Below are 21899 nucleotides of genomic sequence, written 5' to 3'. Positions count from 1 at the left end.
TGAAATGCTTTCCCATGAAGACTCTGCTTTCTCCTGCCTTTGGGGTTGGGGCTGTGGGCTTTCAGGGTGGTGGGGTAGGGGTGGCTGGGCTGTGGAGTGCCCTCTGTCCGTCCATCCTTCCCTCGGGACTGGACAGGGACTCGCCAGGAGAGATCCCTAGGGGACCCATAAGCCAAGACCCTCCCTGGAGGGTCTCCCTCTCTCCCCGCACAGAGGACTGCCAAGGAGAGTGCAGAGGAAACGCTCTCATCTGGGGACGTGCAGACATCCCCACTCCACGACTTTTCTTTGGTCATTTGGTCTCCAAGGCTTGAGTGCTCTAGAGGGCCAGACCACCAATTAAATCACTTGGTAATAAGTTGCTTTTGTTGTGGTCTATTTGCCGCCCCAAGGAGGGAAAGGTGGTGGTGGGCCAGACCTGCACAGTGACTCCTCTCAAGAACGGCATCAGAGCCTGCGCCCACCACGCCCGCCCTGGTGCCCCCAGAGGAAGAAGGGTGCCCTGCCAGCCCTGCCCTCTCGCCCCTCGAGGCTGCAGGTCAGAGAAGGAGGCACGGTCCAGCCCAGAGCGGGGTTCCCATGGCAGCTCCTCCCTTTTCTGCACTTCCAGAACTGAGGTGGGGGGGTGGGGGGGTGGGGGGGTGGGGAAGAAGTTTGTTTTCAATTACCTCACTGGAGTGGGACAGACTTTGTTGTTGGGTTTTTTTTTTCCCCCTCTTCTTTTTTTTTCCCTAAACGAGGAGAAAAGAGCTGGGAAAGGGGAGCTGGCCTGCGGTGGGGTGCAGGGGCTTTTCTTGGGAGTCAAGAGCACTCTGATGAAACCTGCCTTGGGGGGGCCCTTGGAGAAGTGCTCAGGGGGGCCTCCTTCCGCCCCTCCCCCAGCCAGAATGCTGGAGTTTCAATGACATTCTTGGCGGGCGAGCCCAAGGATCTTTTGATGCCCATGCCAAGGTCAAGGAGGCAGATGCCCAGTGGGTGACGGGCACTGAGACTGGCCAGGAGGTCTCCTAGCAGCTACCCTTTTGGAGGGAAGGGGGCAGGGGAGGGGGAGAGGGGAGCCGCTCAAGCCCTTCTCCCCGGGTTTACAGCCTGCTCCTTGCGGAGAGCGTCTGCACAGACAATGTGGTTTGGATTTGGCCGAGCCCCTCAGCACCTTATAAAGCACCTTGCTGAGTCAGGGAGAAAGCAGCCCCTACACGGGGGAGAAGGAGGGGGCCAGGAGAGAAAGGGGAAGGAGGGAGAGGGGAGCTAAGGCGGGGGGGGGGGGGGGCGCTGAGGGAAGAGGAGGGAGAAGAGAGAAGGGACAGGACAGGAAAGAGGAGACACAAAGAGGCAAATCGGTAGGTGGGAGCGGGAAGGAGGGGGAGGCCACCCGAAGGAGGAAGAGGAACCCGGTTTAGTGGAAGGGGAGGGACGCGTCCTTGCCCCCTGCCCCCACCCCGGCAAATGTTGACCTCAGGAGCCTAGAAATCATTGGTTTGCAGGAACTGAGGGTTGCAGCTCTGGAATGGGGACCCAGGCCAGCTGGTGCAGGGACAAGTGGCTTTCCACACACACCCCCCGCCCTGCCCCCAGGGCTGGTCGCCCCGACCCCGTGAGCTGGGAAAGCCCTGTTCTCCCTCTGCCTCTAGTCTGGACTTGCAGCCCTGCCCTCTCCCCTCACCTGGGGGGCGGGGGTGGGGGGACAAGCCGCTCCCCTCCCCATCTTCCCCACTGCCCAAGGGAAAATCATCTCCATCTCCAAGCTGCCAGTGCCCCTCTGCCATGTCTGGGCAAAGGCAGCATGCCGGCGACGAGCTGCCAGTTGGGCTGGGGTGGGGGCTGGAATAAAGACAGTGCCTTTATTCTGCCAAATCCCCAAGGGGGTGGGCTGGTGGGGGGTGGGGGTGGAGAAGGAAGAAGGGAGGGGTGGAGAACGGAGAGCCCCTGCAGGGTTTCTGTGGGGTGGCCGAGGCACAGGTGGCTGCCCTCTGATTTCCAGGTGGAGACCTTGGGGGAAGTTCCTGCTCCCCCATGGCTCTCAGACAGGGAGGTTTGCCAGGGGCCCTTCCAGCTCTCACCATCTGAGATTCCTGGTGGGGGCAGGGCAGAGGTGAGATGAGGAATTGCGGAGGGTGAATTGGGGGCAGATCCATCTGTCCCATGATGGCTCCTACAGGCATTTCCTGAGCCCCAGCTGGGTGCCAGGTCTTGTACAGGACAGAGGAAAACCCACCCCTGCCTTCAAGAATTTCAGAGTCTGGTGACAAAGGACACTCATTAAACTGAGATCAGAGGGAAGGCCAGCTCTGGGAGGAGGCGGAGTTTTGGGGTGGACGTGTGGCTGGATGGCAGGAGGGGTGGCTACAACCACTGGCTGAAGCCCTGAGGTTCTACGGGCTGCCTGACAAGGGCGGGTGGAGGGCAGGCCAGGGAGTCAGGGTGCTGGGCTTCCAGGTGGCTGGTGTGGCCTCAGGACAAGCCCGTCAACTCTCCGTGGAACGGGATATGACCACCTCCCCAAGGCATGGTGGTAGTATCTGTGAGCCGATGAGGAGGATGTTGTTCTGATGCCCTCTCTGGCCTTCTTCCAGACTTCACTCCTTACCATCCGCAGGGGTTAGTTGGTCAGGCCTCAAAGGTTGTGTCTGGGTAGGGGGCAGGGCTGGCACCCAGAGATGACTGAGCTGCCCTCCAAGGGGGTGGGGGTGAGTCAGTGTTGACTCAGGGATGGGCTAGGGTTCCACCCCTCCCTGCTGCCTCCCCAGCTCCCCCCATAACTGGCACCCCCAGGAAAGGCTGTCTGTATGCCGGAAAGACACCATGTCCCACACGGCTGCAGAATTGACACTGAAGGCGCCGTGGCCGCTGGGGCGTCCGGGGAAGGCTCTGGTCATGCCCTCGTGGTGGGTGAGCAGAAGTGCAGTACTGGAGAAGCCACGGAAGTGAGTAGGGGCACCCATCGGTTCATTCATTCATCTCTTTGTTCACCTAACCTTCACGAGTTCCTGCTCCATGCCAGGTGCCAGGGACACAGAGCCCTAAGGGGACAGGAACCCTAAGAGGCCCTGGGGTCAGGGGGTGGAGGCCCTGCCCCAGAGACTCTGCCAGCCTGCTGTGATGCCTGGTGTATCTCAGTGACACGCTACTCTTTTGCACCTCTCGGGCTTAACTCATGACAAGTGTTAAGACACACTGAGCTCTCACCACAAGTCAGGTCCTGTGCTAAGGCTTACGTGAGTGATTCCATCCCATTCTTACAATAACCCTAGATAATAAGAACTGGTGTTTCCCCCATGTGATACATGAGGGGACTGAGGCTTGGTAAGATGAAGCCACTTGGCTGAGGTCATACCAGGAGGTAGAACCAGGGCTGGAACTGAGGACCACTGGCCTTGAACATGGCTCCCTCTTCACCACACCCACCGTGCAGGGACCCTTGAGAAGAGAAGAGGCTGGATGCAGAGACAACAGCATGTGCTGAGCACCGCCTGGCTCAATCAGTTCAGTCCAGTCGCTCTGTCGTGTCCAACTCTTTGCAACCCCATGGACTGCAGCACGCCAGGCTTCCCTGTCCATCACCGACTCTCGGAGCTTGCTCAGACTCATGTCCATAGAGTCAGTGGCTAGGAGGCATCCAACCTGGGGCGCCCCTGGTCTCTTCAGGACACTAGCACGCCCTCTGGGAGAGAGATTCCCCGTGTTCCTGGAGCAGTAGACCCGGGCTCTCCTGCCCATAGCCCCCACCCACAACTGATGGGCCAGGCACCCCACATGGGCCTCCTGGGTCGGTGAGAGGCGCTCGCCAGGAGCACTTGTGTCCCTTCAGCAGATTCCATGAGCAGAGCATGGAGTTAGAACCATGGAATGAGCACTGAGCTGGGAGTCGGGTGGCGGCCTGTCCACAGAACCAGGACAAGGGCTTCCCTGTGCCTCCTGAGGGCCCGACTCTGCAGTCGGCAACATCCCAGGCAGAGCGCCCCTCAGGGTGCAGGGGCCACAGAGGGCAGGAGGGGGAGGAAGGGCAGCATACACTTCCCCTTTTCCTCCAAGGGCAGGAGCCCAGAGGGCCCTGCCTCACCCTGAGCTGGCTGTGATGTCGGCGGAAACCCCAGGACCAAAGGCCTAATCCTACCTTAGCAACGACCCTGCCCTGCCCTGTATCCCCTACCCGCGCCTGGACCAGCTTGGGCCTCCTGAAGACACCATGCCCCCAGCCCCCTGCCTCCTAGCAGAGGAGAGGAACCCTGCTGCTTCCTGCCTGCCCTACACTATGGGGCGGGGTGGGGTTGGGGGGAGGTCTCTCCCCCGTCTGCAAGGCTGTCAGGGTGATGGATGTGTGAGGAGGGCAGAAGGGACACCCCCAGCTGCTCCCCTCCGTCCATCAGTCAGCCAGGAGCTTTCCCCGCCATTCTCCGGGATGCTCCACTGCCCTGGCCAGCCCATGCCGCGGGCTCTGTGACTCCGTCTCCCCTGGCAGAGGAGTGGGGTTACCTCTCCCTGGGCTGGAAGATCCTTATCCTGCCCTGCTGAGTCACTGCCGGTCCCCTCCCTCCCACCAGCCTTCTTCCTTCAGTCTTTCTCCAGACTGTCTGGGCTGCACAGGGGCCCCCGGGGGGGTCAGAGGACAGCCGGCAGCTGCTACCTCCTCCGGGCCATCCCAGCGCGGCCGTGAGCTGCCTTCCCCAGCTGTGTGACCGTGGGCGAGTCACTCAGCTCTCTGCACTCTGTCTTCTCTTGCATGAAACAGGGCGATGATAATGGTATCCTCCTCAGAATAAGGGATAATTGACTGGGCACGGCAACCCACTCCAGTATTCTTGCCTGGAGAGTCCCACGGAGCCTGGCAGGCTACCGTCCATGGGGTCGCACGGCGGAAGCGACTTAGCGCCCATGCAGTACTTGACGTAAGTCGAACCTCCGGCACTTAACGCGCAGCACTGCTACGTATCATCATCTCGCTCTGTCCCCCCGACTCTGGTCATGAGGCTGCCTGACCCCTGACCCCTGCAAGCCCCATGTTAATCTGCCGGCACCTTCTGATCTTTCCCTTTGGCCTTCTTCCTGGGCCCTGTCCCCAGCACCCCCACTCTGACACCCCACACCAGGCACAGACACGGAACCCTGGAAAGTTCTAGAGCTGGGCCACTGCTCAATTTTCCTCCAGCGGGTGCTGAGCATCAGCCTCGGCCTCCCGGACAGTCAGCGTGCTGGAAGATGGACGCAGGCACAGTGAGCTCGGAGGCAATGAGGGGAGCCACCCGCCGCCCCCAAGCCGTGCTGGGTGCCAGCCCCCTTCTGTCTGTGAGGGGCTCCCCCCTCCCTGGCCCCAACAGACCCCTTTCCGGGGCCCACCTCATGGTCCCCGGCAGAGCCCCCCGAACACATCCGCTTCAGCTGCTGACCGTGGCGAAACTTGTTCCATGAAACTGGGGCTCAAGAGCTCGGACAGGTGCAAGAAGGGCTCTAGTGCCCAGAAGACAGGGGTCAGAGGTCAGGAAGATGTCAAGGGAAACTGAGGGTGGCTGGGGAAAGCCAAGCGGTTGGGGAATCGCACTTGGCCTGGAACAGGCTCCCAGGCCTGGAGGAGCTGGCGCTCAGGTCTTTGGCGCCTAGTCACCCCCGAGGCTGTCTGAAGCACCTCCTATATGTGCCTGCAGGACAGCGGGGTCCTATGGAGACCCGCACCCTGTCCGCCAGGGGCTGGGGTCTGCGAGGACAGAGGGAAGATGGCTGCAGAGCCGCCCTGCCCTTAAGAGTGGTCTGTTCCCTGCCCTGCCCTCAGCTCTCTGAAGTCTCTCCTCCCCTCTGCACTGTAATAAGCCCACCTTGGCCAGGGACGATGGCTCCTGGGGCCCCTCTCCGTTGGGTGCCTAGCGCAGTGTTGGACACCCACCTGGGACCCTCGGGCGCCCACTTGCCCTCCCCAGGGCAGCCTGGTTTCTGAGCTGGAAGCAGGGACTGGACACGGTGTCTGTCTCCCTCTGCTGGTCCCTGAGGGCACAGCCAGGCCGGGCCGCTTTCCCAGAGCTGGCAGTGCCCATGGCTCCCCAGACAGCTGACGGCAAGCGTTGGGGACACTGAGGCAAGGTCCTGGGAGTCAGACTGGGTTCCAAGCTGTAGGAATACGGACGCTGCCTCCTGGGTCCCCGGGGCCCGAAGCCTGCCTCCAAAAGGGGCCCGGGGGTGGTCTTAGGGAGGCCAGGTCGTCTCCCTGATGTCTTCTCCACGGGCCAGCAGGCCCCAAACAGCTTCCTTCCCTTCTAACCCATGAATGGAGCTGTCATCCACAGATTTATCTAAACCTTTTGTGAAGCTATTTCTATTTCCAGCCGAGACCACATCTTGGGGTAATGAGTTCCATCGAGCCCTCCCCTGCTGGGGGAAGCACGCTGCCTTTGATTTGTCCTAAACTTACCTCACTTGCGCTCCGAGGGGGCCCTGTAACTCCAGCACGCCAGGTTCTGGTGAACAAGCCTGAGCTTTCCCCTTCCCATCTGCGGCCTTAAAAAATTCCATCTCATCTCCCGTTCACCTCCAGCCCTGCAGATGGAAGGGACCTGGTGTGTCAGCTGTGCTCGGAGCCTGGCAGTGCCAGCCCCCAGCAGCTGGCTAAGATGACGAGGGCTCCTCTTCTCCCACAGGGGGGCAGAGGACGCACGGCCCCCACCCTGCACCTCTTCCCGGGGCTGGCTGACTCCTGCTCAAGCTCTCCCTCTGAGCATTCTCCAGTTCCTGGCCTCCAGACCTTTCCTCTGTAAAGTTACTGTGGGGGGCAGTCCCTCCCTGTTCCTAGTGTGGATTCACCCTGGCCTCATCTGTGTTGATGATTTATTCTCTCCCTGGTCCCGACCCCAGAAAACCGTGAGGGGCCACTCCAAAGATAGAGAAGCCAGGACACAGTGACCAGAGTAACAGCAACACCGACCGTGCGAATGAAGGGCTTTATGAACATTGAGAGAGTTCATCTTCGCGGCACTCTGAGATAGGGACTGTTAGCTGTTCCTCCCCCAATTTACAGATGAGAAAGCTGAGGTTCAGAGAATATAAAAGAAAAGCGTTCATTTGCATAGAACCTGAAAGTGATGAGGCCAGGATTCAGACTCAGGTACACAAGGGCCTAGAGCCCCCTGGTCCACCTCAACAGACAGTGTGGCTTCAAGTCTGGGGGACTTTCAGAATCCGACACTCTTCGGTCATCCGACCCACGTTTATTAAACCATTGCTATGTGCCAAGTTTGTTCTGGTTGCTGGGAGAAATGCCAGGGAACAAAAAAGGCCCAGGCTGGGCTTGCCTCCGAGGGTTGGAGGCACCCGGTGTGCCACAAACCCATCGCATGTGGGCAAGCAGAGCCCCACCAGCTCAGTGCCCGTCAGCTCAGAACTCCCTCACACACTGGGAAACCCCAGCGCCACCACGCTCAGCCCATTTCCCGTGTGTGCACAGCCCAGCCTCGGCAGCATCAGGCCCTCTGGAAGGGATTTTTGTCCTGGGCTCTCTTTCCCATGGCTAGAAAAGTGTGCCTAACACGTTTGTTTGTTAGTGTGTATTCAGATTGACCCTGTTAGAAATGTACGTTTTACAAATTATTTATTGATGGTTGCGCTGGGTCTTCCTTGCTGTTCCAGGGCTTTCTCTGGTTTCGATGGGCGGCGGCTACCGTTAGTTAGTGCGGGCTTCTCATTCTGGTGGCTCCCCTTGGGGAGTGTGGGTTCCAGGGCCAGCAGGCTCCAGTAGTCGCAGTGGAAGGGCTTAGCTGCCCCCGACAATGTGGGTTCTTCCTGGACCAGGGATCGAACCCATGTCCCCTGCATTGGCAGGCGGATTCTCATCCATCAAACCACCAGCGAAAGTCCTAATGTGTATTAGATGAATGAATTACTGAGCTCTGAGGATTCTGCGATTTCAAATCTAACAAGTTGGGTGAGAAGCAGTGGTTGAAATTTCCAGACAGATAATTATTTTTTTAAAAGTTTGAAATGGTAACCACCTTCCTCCATTTCATATGGAGATACATCCACCATCCTGAGATACATCCACCCACCCACCCACACACATAATCACATACTGTGTACTTTCAGGAGGCCACCTCTAATGTGGGGTATGGCGAAGACTTTAAGAATGTGGGGTTTTAAAAGCTCTTGAGACAGCATCTCATTCAACCCGCTCACTTTATCAAGGAGGAAACAGACTCAGAGAAGGGTCTTGACTTGCCTGAGGCCGTCTGTGAGCAGGGCTGGAGACCCCTGCTCCTCCTCCCTTCTGGACCTGGAAGGCCTTCTTGGCTACACCAACTGCCATCCTGGGGAGGCTGCCTGACCTCCAATGGGAGAGCTCCCTTCCAGCCCCACAGCCTAGGGGAGCAGGCCTGCCAGTTCCAGCTCTTCCCCAGAGCGGGGATGGCTATGAGAGGGGCTCAGGGCCCAGAGGGCCCCTTGTGATCTCAGCACATCAAGTTGGGATGAGGCATCTCATGCCACCAACCACATTGTACAGTCGCAGACAGGAGAGGGACTCACCCAAAGTCACAGTAGAGTCAGTGCTGAGGACAGACCAGAAACAGACCAGAGACTCCCGATTCCCAGCTCTAAGCTCCTTTCTGGTGTCTGAGCCCTTCAGAAGGGTCAAGAGATTCCTGGCTTTGGCAGGTGTGGGTGTGCACCCACACCTACACACACAGCTTAGGGAAGACTCGTTGGTAGTCCAAAAGCATTTCTGTCTCCTTCTCCCTCCGTACAGTCAAAGCTGTGGTTTTTCCAGTAGTCATGTACAGATGTGAGAGCTGGACCATAAAGAAGGCTGAGCACTGAAGAATTGATGCTTTAGAACTGTGGAGTTGCAGAAGACTCTTGAGAGTCCCTTGGACAGCAAGGAGATCAAACCAGTCAATCCTACAGGAAATCAACCCTGAATATTCATTGGAAGGACTGATGCTGAAGCTGAAGCTCCAAAATTTTGGCCACCTGATGTGAAAAGTCAACTCATTTGAAAAGACCCTGATGCTGGGAACAATTGAAGGCAAAAGAAGAGGGCAACAGAGAATGAGAAGGTTGGATGGCATCACTGACTCAATGTACATGAGTTTGAGCAAACTCTGGGGGATGGTGAAGGACAGGGAAGCCTGGCGTGCTGCAGTACATGGGGTCACAAAGAGTCAGACACAAATGAGCAGCTAGACAACTTCCTCTCCCCAGAACCTTGCTCCAAAGCCTGGAGGCTACAGGACCCTACAGCCCTGTAAGAGTCAGGAGCAAAGACCCGGCTGTTCGATGAGTCACAGCTCCCCTCCCTGCCTTTCAGGGAGTGTTGGATCTATCTCCTGTTCCAACTGGGCTGCTCAGGCAATGGCTGGGGAAGCAGTGAAAGCTTCTCACAGCTGGAGAAGCCATGAAAGCTCAGCTGACTCTCACTGGAATAAAAAAGAGAGAGGGTGAGATCCAGGGAGGAGGAACAAAGTAAGTAGGAAAATAACAAATGCTAGGTTATTTGTGGGCGGGGTGTGGACTGGACAGAATGTGGGGTAACAGCTATCATCCACAGAAGGGTAGGACTGTGGGCAGGGCTTGGAAATGTTCTTTATTTAATCACAGCACTGTGCTAAGAGGCAACAGGAGTCAATTCAGTTTCACATGGATCACACACTGAACGTGTACTTACTGATCACCTGCTGAGGGCCGGGCCCTGTGGGAGGTACGGTAACACAGTAACAAACACAACAGACTCAGTCCTGGCCTCACTGGGCTGCCATACTAGGGCCAGTACAGAAGTAGACACGTGTGAAATAATGCTGAGCTGTGCCAAGTGTGGTGGATGACTCAGAGCAGGGGATTAGCTGGGGGGAGGGGGCCTGGAACAGGGAGGCAAAGGCCTATTTGAGGATGGGCACCTGAAGCCGAGCCCTAGGAAGAGAAGGTGCCTGCGTGTGAGAAGGGGGGAAGAACATTCCAAGTGGTGGGAAGAGCTTATGCGGAGAGCCCAAGGTGGAGAAGGATGTGGTTGCTTCAGGAAATGGATGGGGCCAGACCAGCTGCAGAGGGAGGCCAGAGATAGGCGAAGAAATGGGCAGGGCTAGTCCCTTCCTGCAGGTTTAGGGTAAGGGGTTTAGTTTTTGGTAGCTTATTTATTTATTTAGGCCGTGCTTCATTCCCTAACCTGGGGTTGAACTTGCACCCCTGGCAGTGAAAGCTCAGAGTCCTTACCAGTGAATCCTCAGGGAATTCCCAAGGGGTTTAGAGTTGATGGCAAGTGCAGTAGTTGGAAACCACTGCAGGATCTAAGGAGAAGGCAATGGCACCCCACTCCAGTACTCTTGCCTGGAAAATCCCATGGACGGAGGAGCCTGGAAGGCTGCAGTCCATAGGGTCGCTGATGGTCGGATATGACTGAGTGACTTCACTTTCACTTTTCACTTTCATGCATTGGAGAAGGAAATGGCAACCCACTCCAGTGTTCTTGCCTGGAGAACCTGGAGAATCCCAGGGACAGGGGAGCCTGGTGGGCTGCCATCTATGGGGCTGCACAGAGTCCAACACGACTGAAGTGACTTAGCAGCAGCAGCAGCAGGATCTAAACCGGGGAAAGGTGTGACATGATTGACATCTTAGGAAGGTCACGTTGGTGCTGCATGGAGAGTGGACTGGTGCGGCAGGGAACCACTCAGAGTGCTCCCACCATCATTCCAGTGAGAGACGATGGTGGCCTGAGCCAGAATGGTGGCTACGGACATGGGAGAGGAGGACCACGTTGCCATCTGTTCGGGAGGCAGAGCACTCAGGGCTTGCTCAAGGACTGTAGTATTTAAGGGGTGGGTCAGGATGGAGTCAAGGATGCGTCCCAGTTTACTGACCTAAATGCCTGGGTAGAAGTGGTACCATTTACACTGAACCCCTTAAAAGGCAAAAATAATCTCCCCCAGTAATCCAGGGAAACCTGGTGAGGGAGGAAAACTGAGGGTAAGGAGAGGAAGTGGGGTCCAGAATGCAGGCCAGGAGCAGGAGGGCAAGGGGCCTGCAAACATGGCTTCCTCATTGGCGACAGTGCCAGAGGAGCAAGGCCCTAAAGGAACGCAGGGGTGCCCAAGGGTCCCTCAAAGCACACCAGGAAACCAGAGGCCAGGAGCCCCTCCATGACTTGCCCTCCTCTTCACACACTTGAGGACAAGGCTGAGGAGGACGGGAAGACCTGACCGGCTGACTGTTGTGTACGTGCTCAGTCGTGTCCCACCCTTTTCGACCCCATGGACTGTAGCCTGCCACACTCCTCTGTCTGTGGGATTTTATGGGCAAGAACACTGGAGTGGGTTGCTGTTTCCTCTTCCAGGGGATCTTCCCAACCCAGGGATTGACTTAGCCTCTCTTTTGGCACCCTCCCTTGGTCTTTTTCAAACGGCCAGAGACGCAGGAGTCTATTCTCATGTTTCCAGCGCTCTTCATCACTGGCCCTCATCATTCAGTAGCCCCCATCCCTCCTCTCACAGACGCACCTCCCTCCCAAAGGAGGGAAAAGCCCCACGCGCTGCTGAGTCTTGACTCTCGCCTTTTCCTGCCAGCCAAATCCTTCTACCCATTTCCGTCCGTCGAAGCCTCCGTTCTTTGGGATCAAAGAAGGATCGTCGAAGCCACGGCGAGCAGCCACTTCAAACCCCGGGATCATGTAGCAAGGTGCGTTACTATCTTTTCAGAGCTGGGAGCTGCTGCTTATGTCCGCGTCCCCGGCCCGCCCGGACGGGGTGAGACGGTCTTGCATCGACCCCGTACGCAACCCCCGACGCCCGACAGACGTCCAGGAAATCCGCACTAAATTAGTGACCCGGGCCGGGCCCGAACGCAATCTCCGGACTCCGAGCCCACTGTTCGCTCCCCGACACCCTCTGAGCGCCTCGCGTTAGGGCGCGCGGCCGCGGTGGGGCCGGCTGACCCGCCGAGCTTCCCAGGGTCGCTGAGGGCCGAGAGCGAGCCTGGACCACACAGAGGAACCCGGCGCTCCCGGGTCACGTGACAGGGCCCGCCCAGGGCGCAGCCTCCGTCACGTGACGGCGCAGCGGGCGAGCGTCTTTCTCACGTGACGGAGCTGCCGGCCCGCGGCCCAATCAGGAGGCGGGGGCGGGGCTGCTGGGGGCGGTGCGCGGGAAGGGAACCCCCGGCCGCCCGGAGCCACGGGAGGGACCCGGAGGGATCGTTGAGCTGGGGTCCGGCCCGGGGCTCGCCACCCGCCCCATCCCGGTCACTGGGGGAAGCATGAAGTGTCTGGTCACGGGCAGCAACGTGAAGGGTGAGTCGGGGCCGGCTGGGGGCTGGAGCCACGTGGGACGGCCCGAGGCGCCCGCAAACCCCTGCCTCTCTCCTCCTCCCCGCAGTGCTCGGCAAGGCCGTCCACTCCCTGTCACGCATCGGGGACGAACTCTACCTGGAGCCCCTGGAAGACGGGGTGAGGAGACCGGGTATGGGGGAGTGGCGTGAAAGTCCCAACAGGGAGCCCTGATCGGGGCTCGAGCCTTGCCCCCATCAGGCAGGTTGCCTGGTGGGCACGTTTGTTGAGTTTTAACAGGGGCCTCCCCTGTTGCTGGGGCGTCCCTTTGTGCCCTATCATCTTCCCAGGCCGGTGTCTGAATCGATAGCCCTTGCCCTCCCTAAAGTGCCCGGTGGTGGATGGGGGTGATTAGGTAAAAGGCATGGGTGCTGAAGGCTGCGTTGCGCCCTTGCTGTGGAAACGGCGGTGCTGGACCCATTCGGGACTCGGGGAAGGTTTCATGGAGGACACCCCCGATGACTGAAAGGAAAGGGCGGGCTCTGCAGGTGATGCTAGAACAGAAGCTGTTGGGGCAGGTACCTGGGCCAAAGCTGGCTTGAGGGCTGGGCCCAGCAAAGCTGGTGACCACATCTTTCTCCCCACTTTTCCTGGCCCCAGCTCTCCCTCCGGACCGTGAACTCCTCCCGCTCGGCCTACGCCTGCTTCCTCTTTGCCCCACTCTTCTTCCAGCAGTACCAGGTGGCCACCCCTGGGCAGGACCAGCTGCGCTGTAAGATCCTGATGAAGGTGAGGTGGGTCCCTCAGCAGTGGCAGGGCACTCCCCCCAGGAACCCCTCCTGGCAGTGCAGTTTGCTCTGGGGCACACAGCAGGTGCCTGCAGGAGAGATGTATACCGGAGCAATCTGGTGCAGAACGCAGGGCCGGGACCAAGTAGAGACATTCATGGGGCTAATGGGCCATATGGAGAGGGCAGCTGAATCTGCCAGGGACCTGCAGGGAGTAAATGACTCTCAGGTTGGTCCTTGAAAGATAAGCAGGTCTTTTGAAGGCATTCCAGACCAGGCTAACAGCACGAACGAAGGCCTGGAAGGGTGCAGATATCTGCATGTGTGAGTGGTCCTTTCCTGGTGTGACAGTGCTGAGCCCATGATGGGCCAGAGCCCAGGGGGACTGGACGTGAGAGCCGGTGGAGGCGCAGTGCTGAGCGGATGTGTTTCCCTCGCCTAGTCCTTCCTGTCTGTCTTCCGCTCGCTGGCAATGCTGGAAAAGACTGTGGAGAAATGCTGCATTTCCTTGAATGACAGGAGCAGCCGCCTGGTAGTTCAGCTGCACTGCAAATATGGTGAGTGAGCAGCTGGCTGACCCAGGGGTCCTCGCGGTGCGGGATTAGAGGTTGGCGAGCCTGCTGAGACCCTGTCTGCCCGTCCAGGGGTGAGGAAGACTCACAACCTGTCCTTCCAGGACTGCGAGTCCCTGCAGGCCGTCTTCGACCCAGCCTTGTGTCCCCATGTGCTCCGTGCCCCAGCCAGGTGAGCACGCCCCTGATTGCACGCTGAGCCCTAGGCTTTTCTCTTCCTTCTTTCAGCCTCAGGAGTCAATTTAAGGAGGCACCGCCTTTGTTTTTCCTGCAGGGTATCTGTGAACCTCGAAGTGCTCATCCAAGCCAGTTTGCTTTCAGGGCCCTGACTGGCCCTTAAGGGCAGAGGCTGGAGTGAGGAGGGGCCAGATGTTCCCTTGTCCCATGTTCCTCTCTGTCTCCTGAGTCTGTATTCTCCACCTCAAAGTCTGACTTGGCTTTCTGACCACTCAGACCCACTCTGACTCCTCTTTCAAAGAATAGGTCTCCGGCTTGCCCTCACGTCTCCTCTGGCCTGAACACCTTTGAAGGTCCGTTAATTTTTGTGGCTCTGGGACTTGTAACCTTTCTCTGACTTGATCATCCTTTTGGGGTAAGCCTCATTAAAGGGCAGCCTCTCTTCCTACCTGGCTGGGTTCTAGCCCTGAGGGGTCCTTAGGCCATGGCTGGACAGGGAGGTCACGGTTCTGGAGGCTGCCTGAATAACCATCTGTAGGAGAGGAGCCATTCTGGGCAGTCACAGGGGCCGCGCGGGGCCTGGGAGATGGGGAACCCAGCAGACGCCAAGGTCCCTGGAGAAGACCAGAAAGGAGTGGGTCCCCTCCCACCTGCCCACGTGCAGGGTGCCCCTTGCACTCGAGTAACCCAGGGTCTCATGTTTCTTTGCTTTTGGTAGCCACAGGACATGGTAGCTTGTAAAGGTCCCTTTGAGCCCTGACTTTGTTTTTCTGAGTTCTGTTGAAATAGCCCTGCCCAGGATCCCTTTGGGTAGAGAAAGAAGGAATCAAGGGAGATTCTTGGAAGCGGGTGGGCGGGCGGAGCTCTCACCTGTGCACCGGAAGCCGGGGCTCTGGCCGCTGCGGCTCCTCTTGGGCACGCAGGGTCTGGGGGTGCGAGTCCAGCTCTGAGAGCATGGCCAGGACACCTTTCTCTGACTTGGTCATCCTTCTGGGGTAAGCTGCATTAAAGGGCAGCCTCTCTTCCTAGTGGTCTGGGTTTTGAGGATTTTTCTTTCTTTTAAAATGAGGGATTGTTTCTCTTTGTCTTATGGACAGTTTCAAATTCATATAAAAGCAGATAACCAGCTTCTGTCCCAGTTGTCTTGAGGTAAATTCCTGGTGTTATTTTACCTATAACTATTTACTAGCCTGTCTCTACTAGACAGGGACCTGAGGACTCTTTGTAAGGCGCTGTTAATGCGGACAGTGTGGGTCTGATCTCCCAACCCTGGATGGGCACGTGCCACCAGCCTGGTTCGGTTCAGCACAAACCGCCTGAACTTCCTGCTGCCTTCTGTGGGGCTGTTCTTGACTGCCCCCGTCTCTTGCAAGAGGACTGCTCTCCCACAACATCCTGGGAACCTTGGATGAGGCAGGGACTGTGTCCTGCTGCTCCCGTGCTCCACCCTGGGGCTATGCTAGGCCTGGCCTGGTTCTCTTTGGACGATGGTGTGCCTTGCTGTCCCGCCTCGGGTCCTCTGAGAGCAAAGCCACTGGGCGGGACCGAGCCTCGGGTGTGATGCTGTGCCATCCTCACAGGGTCCTGGTGGAGGCTGTTCAGCCTTTCCCCCCTGCGCTGGCTGAAGTGACGCTGGGCATTGGCCGTGGACGCAGGGTCATCCTGCGTAGCTACCAAGAGGAGGAGGCAGGTGAGGGGATGGATGGGGCCTGGGGCAGAGAGCAGAGACGGGGTGGGGAGGCGCAGAGAGCAGAGATGGGCTGGGGGTGGGTGCAGAGCCCGGCTTCCTCCTGTCGCCGCCCCCCCAGACAGCGCCATCAAAGCCATGGTGACAGAGATGAGCATCGGAGAGGAGGATTTCCAGCAGTTGCAGGCCCAGGAAGGGGTGGCCATCACTTTCTGCCTGAAGGAATTCCGGGTGAGGTTCCTGCCGTGTGCTCACCGCCCCGTCTACCTCTCCTCCCTGCCCAGCCTCCATGCTCTGCTTCTCCCTTCCCAGGGGCTCCTGAGCTTCGCAGAGTCAGCCAACTTGTCACTCAGCATTCACTTTGATGCCCCGGGCAGGTAAGGCCCAGCCTTGGGATAGGGAGGGGAGGGTTCTGGGGTGCCAGAAGCCAAAGGGCCTTGACCATGCCTGGACCTGTCACTTGCCCAGGCCAGCCATCTTTGCCATCGAGGACTCTCTGCTGGATGGCCACTTTGTCCTGGCCACACTCTCAGAGCTGGACTCGCACCCCCAGACCCTGCATGCCCAAGAGGAGCCGCAGCGGCCAGAGCCCCGGCTTCCGGCGCACAGGTGAGAGCTTTGGCTTCTGGCACAGGTGAGACCTCCACCCGCCCACCTGCTTCCAGAGTCTGCACCCCCCGCCCCGCACACCTCCCATCCCCACTTCCTGTCGCGCCCCAGCCCCTACAGTGCTTACCGCTTGCAGCCCTGCAGGCTCAGCCTCACCAGTCAGCTGTACTCAGAGATCCCCCCACCCAGGGAAGTGTCCCCAAGGTCGGGCTGGCTTCCTTCTCTGGATGAGGCCTTCTCCCAAGCCAAGGAGGGAAAAGGGCTGCCAGGAGTCAGGGGGCTGCCTGGGATGGGGGAAGCAGGTGGCTGAAAGGGCAGGTGGGTTGGGGAGGATGGGCCCAGCGTAGTTTGAGCAGAGGAAGTTTGGCCTGGCTGTCCGCCCAGCATGTCCCTGGGCCCCAGTGCTCTCCAGTTCCTGTCCCCTGGGAAGATGGGGGCTTGGGCCCCAGGTGGCCCAGTTCACTGGACTTGCCGCTCTCCTCCCCCAGCCGAGCTGAAGTGGCCCCCAGGATGCCTCCCTCAGGCCTCTACCTGAACTCTGATGAAAGGATTCTCAGTCGACCCCCTCCCGGAAGCAGCCACTTAAAACACCACCCCCATTCTTTCCCCTCCCACCAAATCAGGAAGTAATAAAACCGAGAGGTCACCAATGGTTACTAGGCTCCTGCAGGGCCTGGCTGAGCCCTCGAGGCAGAGCCCTAACTCTGTCCCCCACTGCTGATACCGTCTCTGCCTGTAGCACGCCCCACCTAGACCTGGATGACTTTGCTGCTGACGACATGGACTCTTACATGATCGCCATGGAAACCACCCTGGGCAGTGAGGGCTCCCGGGCACTGCCCTCCACCTCCCTTTCACCTGGCCTTCAGCACCCCTGTAGCTCCAGCCCCCACTCGGAGGAGGAGGATGACGACATGGAGCCCAGCACAGTGCCTGGGACTCCCCCACCTAAGAAGGTAGGGGCAGGAGGCAGAGGGGCTTCCCTGGTGGCTCTGATGGAAAGAATCCACCAGCCATGTGGAGACCTGGGTTCAGTCCCTGGGTGGGGAAGATCCCTTGGAGGAGGGCATGGCAGCCCACTCCAGTATTCTGGCCTGGAGAATCCCCATGGACAAAGAGAAGCCTGGTGGGCTATAGCCCACGGGGTTGCAAAGAATCAGACACCACGAGCGACTAAGCATGGAGGCAAAGGCTGGGATGGGAGGTGGAGGGAGGGAGCAGCCTCCAGAGCTCACTCGGCTTCCTCTGTTCTCTCCCCAGTTCCGTTCGCTGTTCTTTGGCTCCATCCTGGCCCCTGCACACTCTCCCCAGGGCCCCAGCCCTGTGCTGGCTGAAGACAGTGAGGGTGAAGGCTGAGCTGAGACCCGTACTGTGAAGACTGGGCCAGATGAAGCCCTGCCCCACCCCTCTCCCAAGGCCAGCCAGGGCAGGTCTGCTCTCCTTGGTGGGTGATAGAGGTGTGTCCTGCTGGAGCCGAGCTGACTGGTGCTGCCACCTCCCCCGGGACCTTGCCTGGCCTGAGTCTCGGTGTTTCCCTTCAACCCCCAACCATTCATTGAACCCTCAGTCATTCAGCCCTCAATCCAGCATGGCTGCTCCCAGTCTTCGTGCTGAGCTGCCCTCTGCAGGGAGTTCCCTCACCTCTTAATCCAATCCTGTGGCCAGAACTGGGGGACTGCCTTCTCTAAGCCCACCTCCCGAAGAAAGAAATCATTGTGGGGCTTCTGCTCCTGATCCACCTTCTGCCAATCAAGACCTGTCCCTCCCTCAAATAGTGAGCGCACCACTGGGATCCCCTGTGACTGGCATGCACTGTGTTGCTTGCTTTCCCCGAACTCTCTGGCCCTGGCTTGGAAATTCCAAGGGTCCCTGTGGACCTGGGCATGTGGCTGGGGTTTTCCTGGCTGGGGCCCCAAGCCCAGCAAGCCTCCCAAGCGGTTCTGGGCGGAAGGGTTGCCAGGCCCAGTGTTTGGGACAGGGAAACAGAGACTATGGCAAGAATCCAGCTTTGACCTTTATTCAAGAGACCAGATGGGTTGCCCCAGGATCCGGCTGCCAGCCCTGAGGCCAAGCAAGGCTGGAGATCCCCAATCTGGCCCTGCTTTGCCCTGAGCTGCAGCCTTAGCCCCAGGATCCTGCTTGCAGCTGCTGTAGGTACAAGCAGGAAGAGCCCTGGGGGACTGGATGCTGCTATTGATTCATAAAAAAAGAAAAATACACCAAGCCTCCGTGTTCCCCGTGATGGGTGGGCCTGGGGGGCCAACCTGAGCCCCCTGCAGCCACGTGATTTCTGTACAATCCACCATCTGGGGCAGAGGGCGGGCACATGGAGGCTACTTCTTGGCTTTGGCGGAGTTGCGGGGTGGGGTGATGGGCCGCCCTCCGGGGTTCAGGCCACTGAACTGCCCATATTTCCCCTTGTTCTTGTCGGCGGGCTTGAGGATCTAGAAGAGACAAACTGGTCAGGCTCAGGGGGCTGAGCCATAGGCCCCTGGGCCTGCCCACCCCTGGCCCGACCCCCACCTGGAAGGAGCACATGAGTGTCTCGTCCACACTCATCATGGCACCTGCGTTGTCAAACTCGCCACAGTAGTTGGGGGCTGAGAAGAGTGTCACCAGCTGCCGCTTGGCAAAGAACTCGTAGCCATCTTCTACTACCTGGACGAGGGTGGAGGCAGTGAGTTCAGCAGGAGCTGGCTGCCAGCCCTGCTTTCACCCAGATGGGGGCTGCCAGCCCACCTGGTGTGCCCGGCAGATGAGGTCCAGGTCATGCTTGTGCAGGAACTTGGCAACCACCTCAGCTCCAAAGGTAAAGGAGACGCCGCGGTCATTCTCGCCCCAGCCCTGCACATCCTTGTCAGGGTCAGACCACAGCAGGTCACAGAGCAGGCCCTGGTCAGGCACGTCTGTGGGCCGCATGATACGCCGGATCTGTTCCATGGACTGTAGGTCTGGGGACAGGCCTGGAGGGCACAGGGGGCAGGTCACCTCCTCCTCCAGGCAGCCTTTGCCAGTCAGCCTCTGCCCCCTACCTCTCCGCCCTCTCCAGGATTCCTGGGAGCCTACACGGGCAGAACTCATCACCTTTTGCCTCTTCCAAGTCCCTGTCCCTTCAAGGAGCACAGAACCCTCTGAAGAAAGTCGCTCAGTCATATCCAACTCTTTGCAACCCCATGGACTGTCCAGGCAAGAAAGCTAGAGCGGGTAGCCATTCCTTTCTTCAGGGGATCGTCCCAACCCAGGGATCAAACCTGGGTCTCCTGCATTGCAGGCAGATTCTTTGCCATCTGAGCCACCAGGGAATCCCTGGAGAAACGGGAGGAGCAAACTCCACGCAAGAAGGCGAGGCCCAACACAATAGTGGGTGCAGCCTAATGCTGCAGCGCGGGGGAGACTTCGTGGAAGAAGTCCTACCCGTACCAGGACTCCAGGGAGAGCTGTTCCTGGTGACTGAGAACACATCTTCCAGCTGACGCCTCTGTCCCAAGGTCCCCAGGGGTGCTCACCCTGGGAGGCTCATCCTTCCCAAGCAGTCACACGCCCAGAGCCATGCTCACCTCCATGGCAACAGAAGATCTTCTCGTCCACGATGGCAGCAATGGGCAGGCAGTTGAAGCAATCAGTGAAGGTCTTCCACAGTTTGATGTTGTAGCGTCTCTTGCCTGCCCAGGGGGAAGGAGACAGCTCACCAGAGGGCCTCTCTGCTCCACCCTCAGCCCGGGTCTCCAGGCCTTCCAGGGCACATTGTGTGTTGTTCAGACACAGCTAGGAGGAAAACGAAGACAAAAAAGGAAACCGAACCCCTGCCCCCTACCCCTACTACCCCACTGCCTCCCAGACAGAATTCTAAAGCAGCCGAGTCCACAGGAACCCGAGTTCCACTTCTGGCACGACCTCAAGGTTGGCACCCACCCCCAGCACAAGAGCAGGGCCGGGTCGAGACAGGGTCTGGTTCATCTTGGCTTCTAACAGAGTCCAGTCCTGACAGGCATCCTAAGTGCTTAAGTACCGGATGCGCTGGAGGGGAGTGTCGGCAGGTGAGGCCCTGCCTTAGAATCCTGGCAGCCCTTCAGTCAGCAGCCACTGGCCAGGTCCCTCCTGAGTGCCAGGACCTGCTCTAGAAGGGCGGCACGGGCTGGTGCTCCCTACACGGTGCTCAGCCTAGCAGGTGTGTGTCAGATGCTGACACCCCAGCCAGCAGGTCAACACGAGTGTCGCACTGAAGGGCAAGAAGAGCCCAGGACCAGGGCAGCCCCAGACGCCCCGCCCACTCACACTCGTCATAGAAGCCGTAAATGCGGTTGATGCTGGCACACTCGTGGTTCCCACGGAGCAGGAAAAAGTTCTCGGGGTACTTGATCTTATAGGCCAGCAGCAGGCAGATGGTCTCCAAAGACTGCTTGCCCCTGTCCACGTAGTCCCCCAAGAACAGGTAATTACTCTCTGGAGGGAAGCCGCCGTACTCAAACAGCCGCAGAAGGTCATAGTACTGGCCGTGAATGTCACCTGTGACCCAGGGAACCAGGTCAGCACTAGGGGCAGCCTAAACGTGAACCCAGGGTCAGGGTTGGGCCCAAGGGAGGAGGAACTTGGGAGGGGTGGGGGGCAAGGCCACTTTCAGGAAGCCACGGGGACCTGGGCTGGGGGCGCACCGCAGATCTTGAGGGGTGCCTCCAGCTCCAGAAGAATGGGCTGGCTCAGGAAAATCTCCCGGGACTTGAGGCACAGACCACGAATCTCGTTCTCCGTCAGCTGTACATTCTTTCCAGGCCTGGAGCCCTGCACTGGGGGCGGAAAGAGGTGTCAGGACCCTGGTTCCTCAGGCGAGAAGCGGGTGAATGTCATCGGTGGCCCCACAGGCACTTCTGGGTTGGGGCTCCTGGGCCTCCCGGCCCCGCCTTGCCCTGGGGCAGCTGTTGCTGCTGAGCCTCCTGGGACCCCCAACTGCCCTCAAGGCGCTAGCGAGGGGGCTGCTGTGCGCAGAGGCCAGCCAAAACCTCATAGCACAGGACCCCTTCCTGGGGGACTAGGCTTCTTGGGTTTCTCCCTCAGCCAAGAGCCCAGGCCAATCCTTGCGCGCCGCCCCCCGCCCCCGGTCCTGCTCTGGCAAGGGGAGCAACCCCAGACCTCCCAGCGCGCCGCGACTGGGGAGAGGTGGGGGGGACGATGTGGCCACGGGACCTCGCGGCCCGTCCCCGCCCAGTCGAAGCTGGCCCTGGGAGGGGCAGGTCCACCCGCGCGCCACTTCCGGGCCGGGGAGGGGACCAGGGCGCGGCGGGCGCCCACCTCCCTCGCCGCCCCGGCCAACCTTCCAGCAGGCGTCCGATGATAGAGTCCAGGTTGAGCTTCTCGCTGTCGGACATGGCGGCGCCGCCGCTCTGGCCCAGCACCTCCGGGCCCAGTCCTGCCTCCCGCCCTCCCACGGCCTCCTTCCGGCCTGCTGCTCCTTCCGCCCGCCCGGGCCCGCCTCGGCCCGCCGCCCCGCCTCCTCGGCCGCCCGCCCCGCCCCGCCGCGCCCGGCCCCGCCCCGGCCCGCCCGGTCGCCCGCCGCCCCTGCGCTCTAGCGCCTCCGCTGGACGCCAGGCCCGGGGCCCGCGGCGGCCCGGGAGGCGGGGCCTCGGCCAGGGGGCGGGGCTCGGGCGGACCAGGTTGCGGGGGCGGAGCCTACACGGGGCGGGGCTTCACGGGGCGAGGTCGATTCTAGTTCCGCCCTTGAGGCGCTACCCACCCTTGCACAGAGGCTGTGGGGCCGGAAGTAGTGTGAAGTTGTTTTTCTCATTCAAGGGCCCGATAGTCCTTCCCACTTCTGCCCCGGGCTGGAAGGTGGTGTGACCTCATTG

The 21899-nt window shown here is 59.5% G+C and overlaps 2 protein-coding genes across 5 annotated transcripts; one reads left to right on the top strand and one right to left on the bottom strand.

The window, feature by feature from the left end:
- Positions 1 to 12080: 12080 nt before the first annotated feature.
- On the top strand, positions 12081 to 18278 carry RAD9A (RAD9 checkpoint clamp component A). Of its 4 annotated transcripts, none has more exons than XM_055415394.2 (11): positions 12083 to 12250; positions 12336 to 12406; positions 12887 to 13015; positions 13457 to 13571; positions 13659 to 13758; positions 15344 to 15453; positions 15572 to 15681; positions 15763 to 15827; positions 15919 to 16059; positions 16799 to 17015; positions 17320 to 18278. In XM_055415394.2, the coding sequence occupies exons 1-11, from the start codon at positions 12217 to 12219 to the stop codon at positions 17413 to 17415; spliced, it is 1188 nt and encodes a 395-aa protein (XP_055271369.2). In that variant the 5' UTR covers positions 12083 to 12216; the 3' UTR covers positions 17416 to 18278. The 4 variants fall into 4 exon arrangements, with proteins under 4 accessions (XP_055271368.2, XP_055271369.2, XP_088688141.1 ...); XM_055415395.2 differs by having other exon boundaries at positions 12236 to 12250; positions 12336 to 12419; XM_055415393.2 differs by having other exon boundaries at positions 12081 to 12250; positions 15572 to 15827.
- Positions 18061 to 21526, bottom strand: PPP1CA (protein phosphatase 1 catalytic subunit alpha). The gene is made up of 7 exons (XM_055415397.2): positions 21368 to 21526; positions 20712 to 20843; positions 20335 to 20565; positions 19617 to 19721; positions 18799 to 19022; positions 18583 to 18717; positions 18061 to 18503 (listed from the first exon to the last, which is right to left on the bottom strand). The coding sequence occupies exons 1-7, from the start codon at positions 21420 to 21422 to the stop codon at positions 18393 to 18395; spliced, it is 993 nt and encodes a 330-aa protein (XP_055271372.1). The 5' UTR covers positions 21423 to 21526; the 3' UTR covers positions 18061 to 18392.
- Between the last annotated feature and the right edge of the window lie 373 nt (positions 21527 to 21899).

This window comes from Moschus berezovskii, chromosome 25 (genome assembly GCF_049115385.1).
Source record: "Moschus berezovskii isolate FMDL1 chromosome 25, NW_MosBer_1.0, whole genome shotgun sequence".
NCBI lineage: Eukaryota > Metazoa > Chordata > Mammalia > Artiodactyla > Moschidae > Moschus > Moschus berezovskii.
Note: the sequence above shows the minus strand (reverse complement) of the source record. Positions and strands in the feature narration are given on the sequence as shown.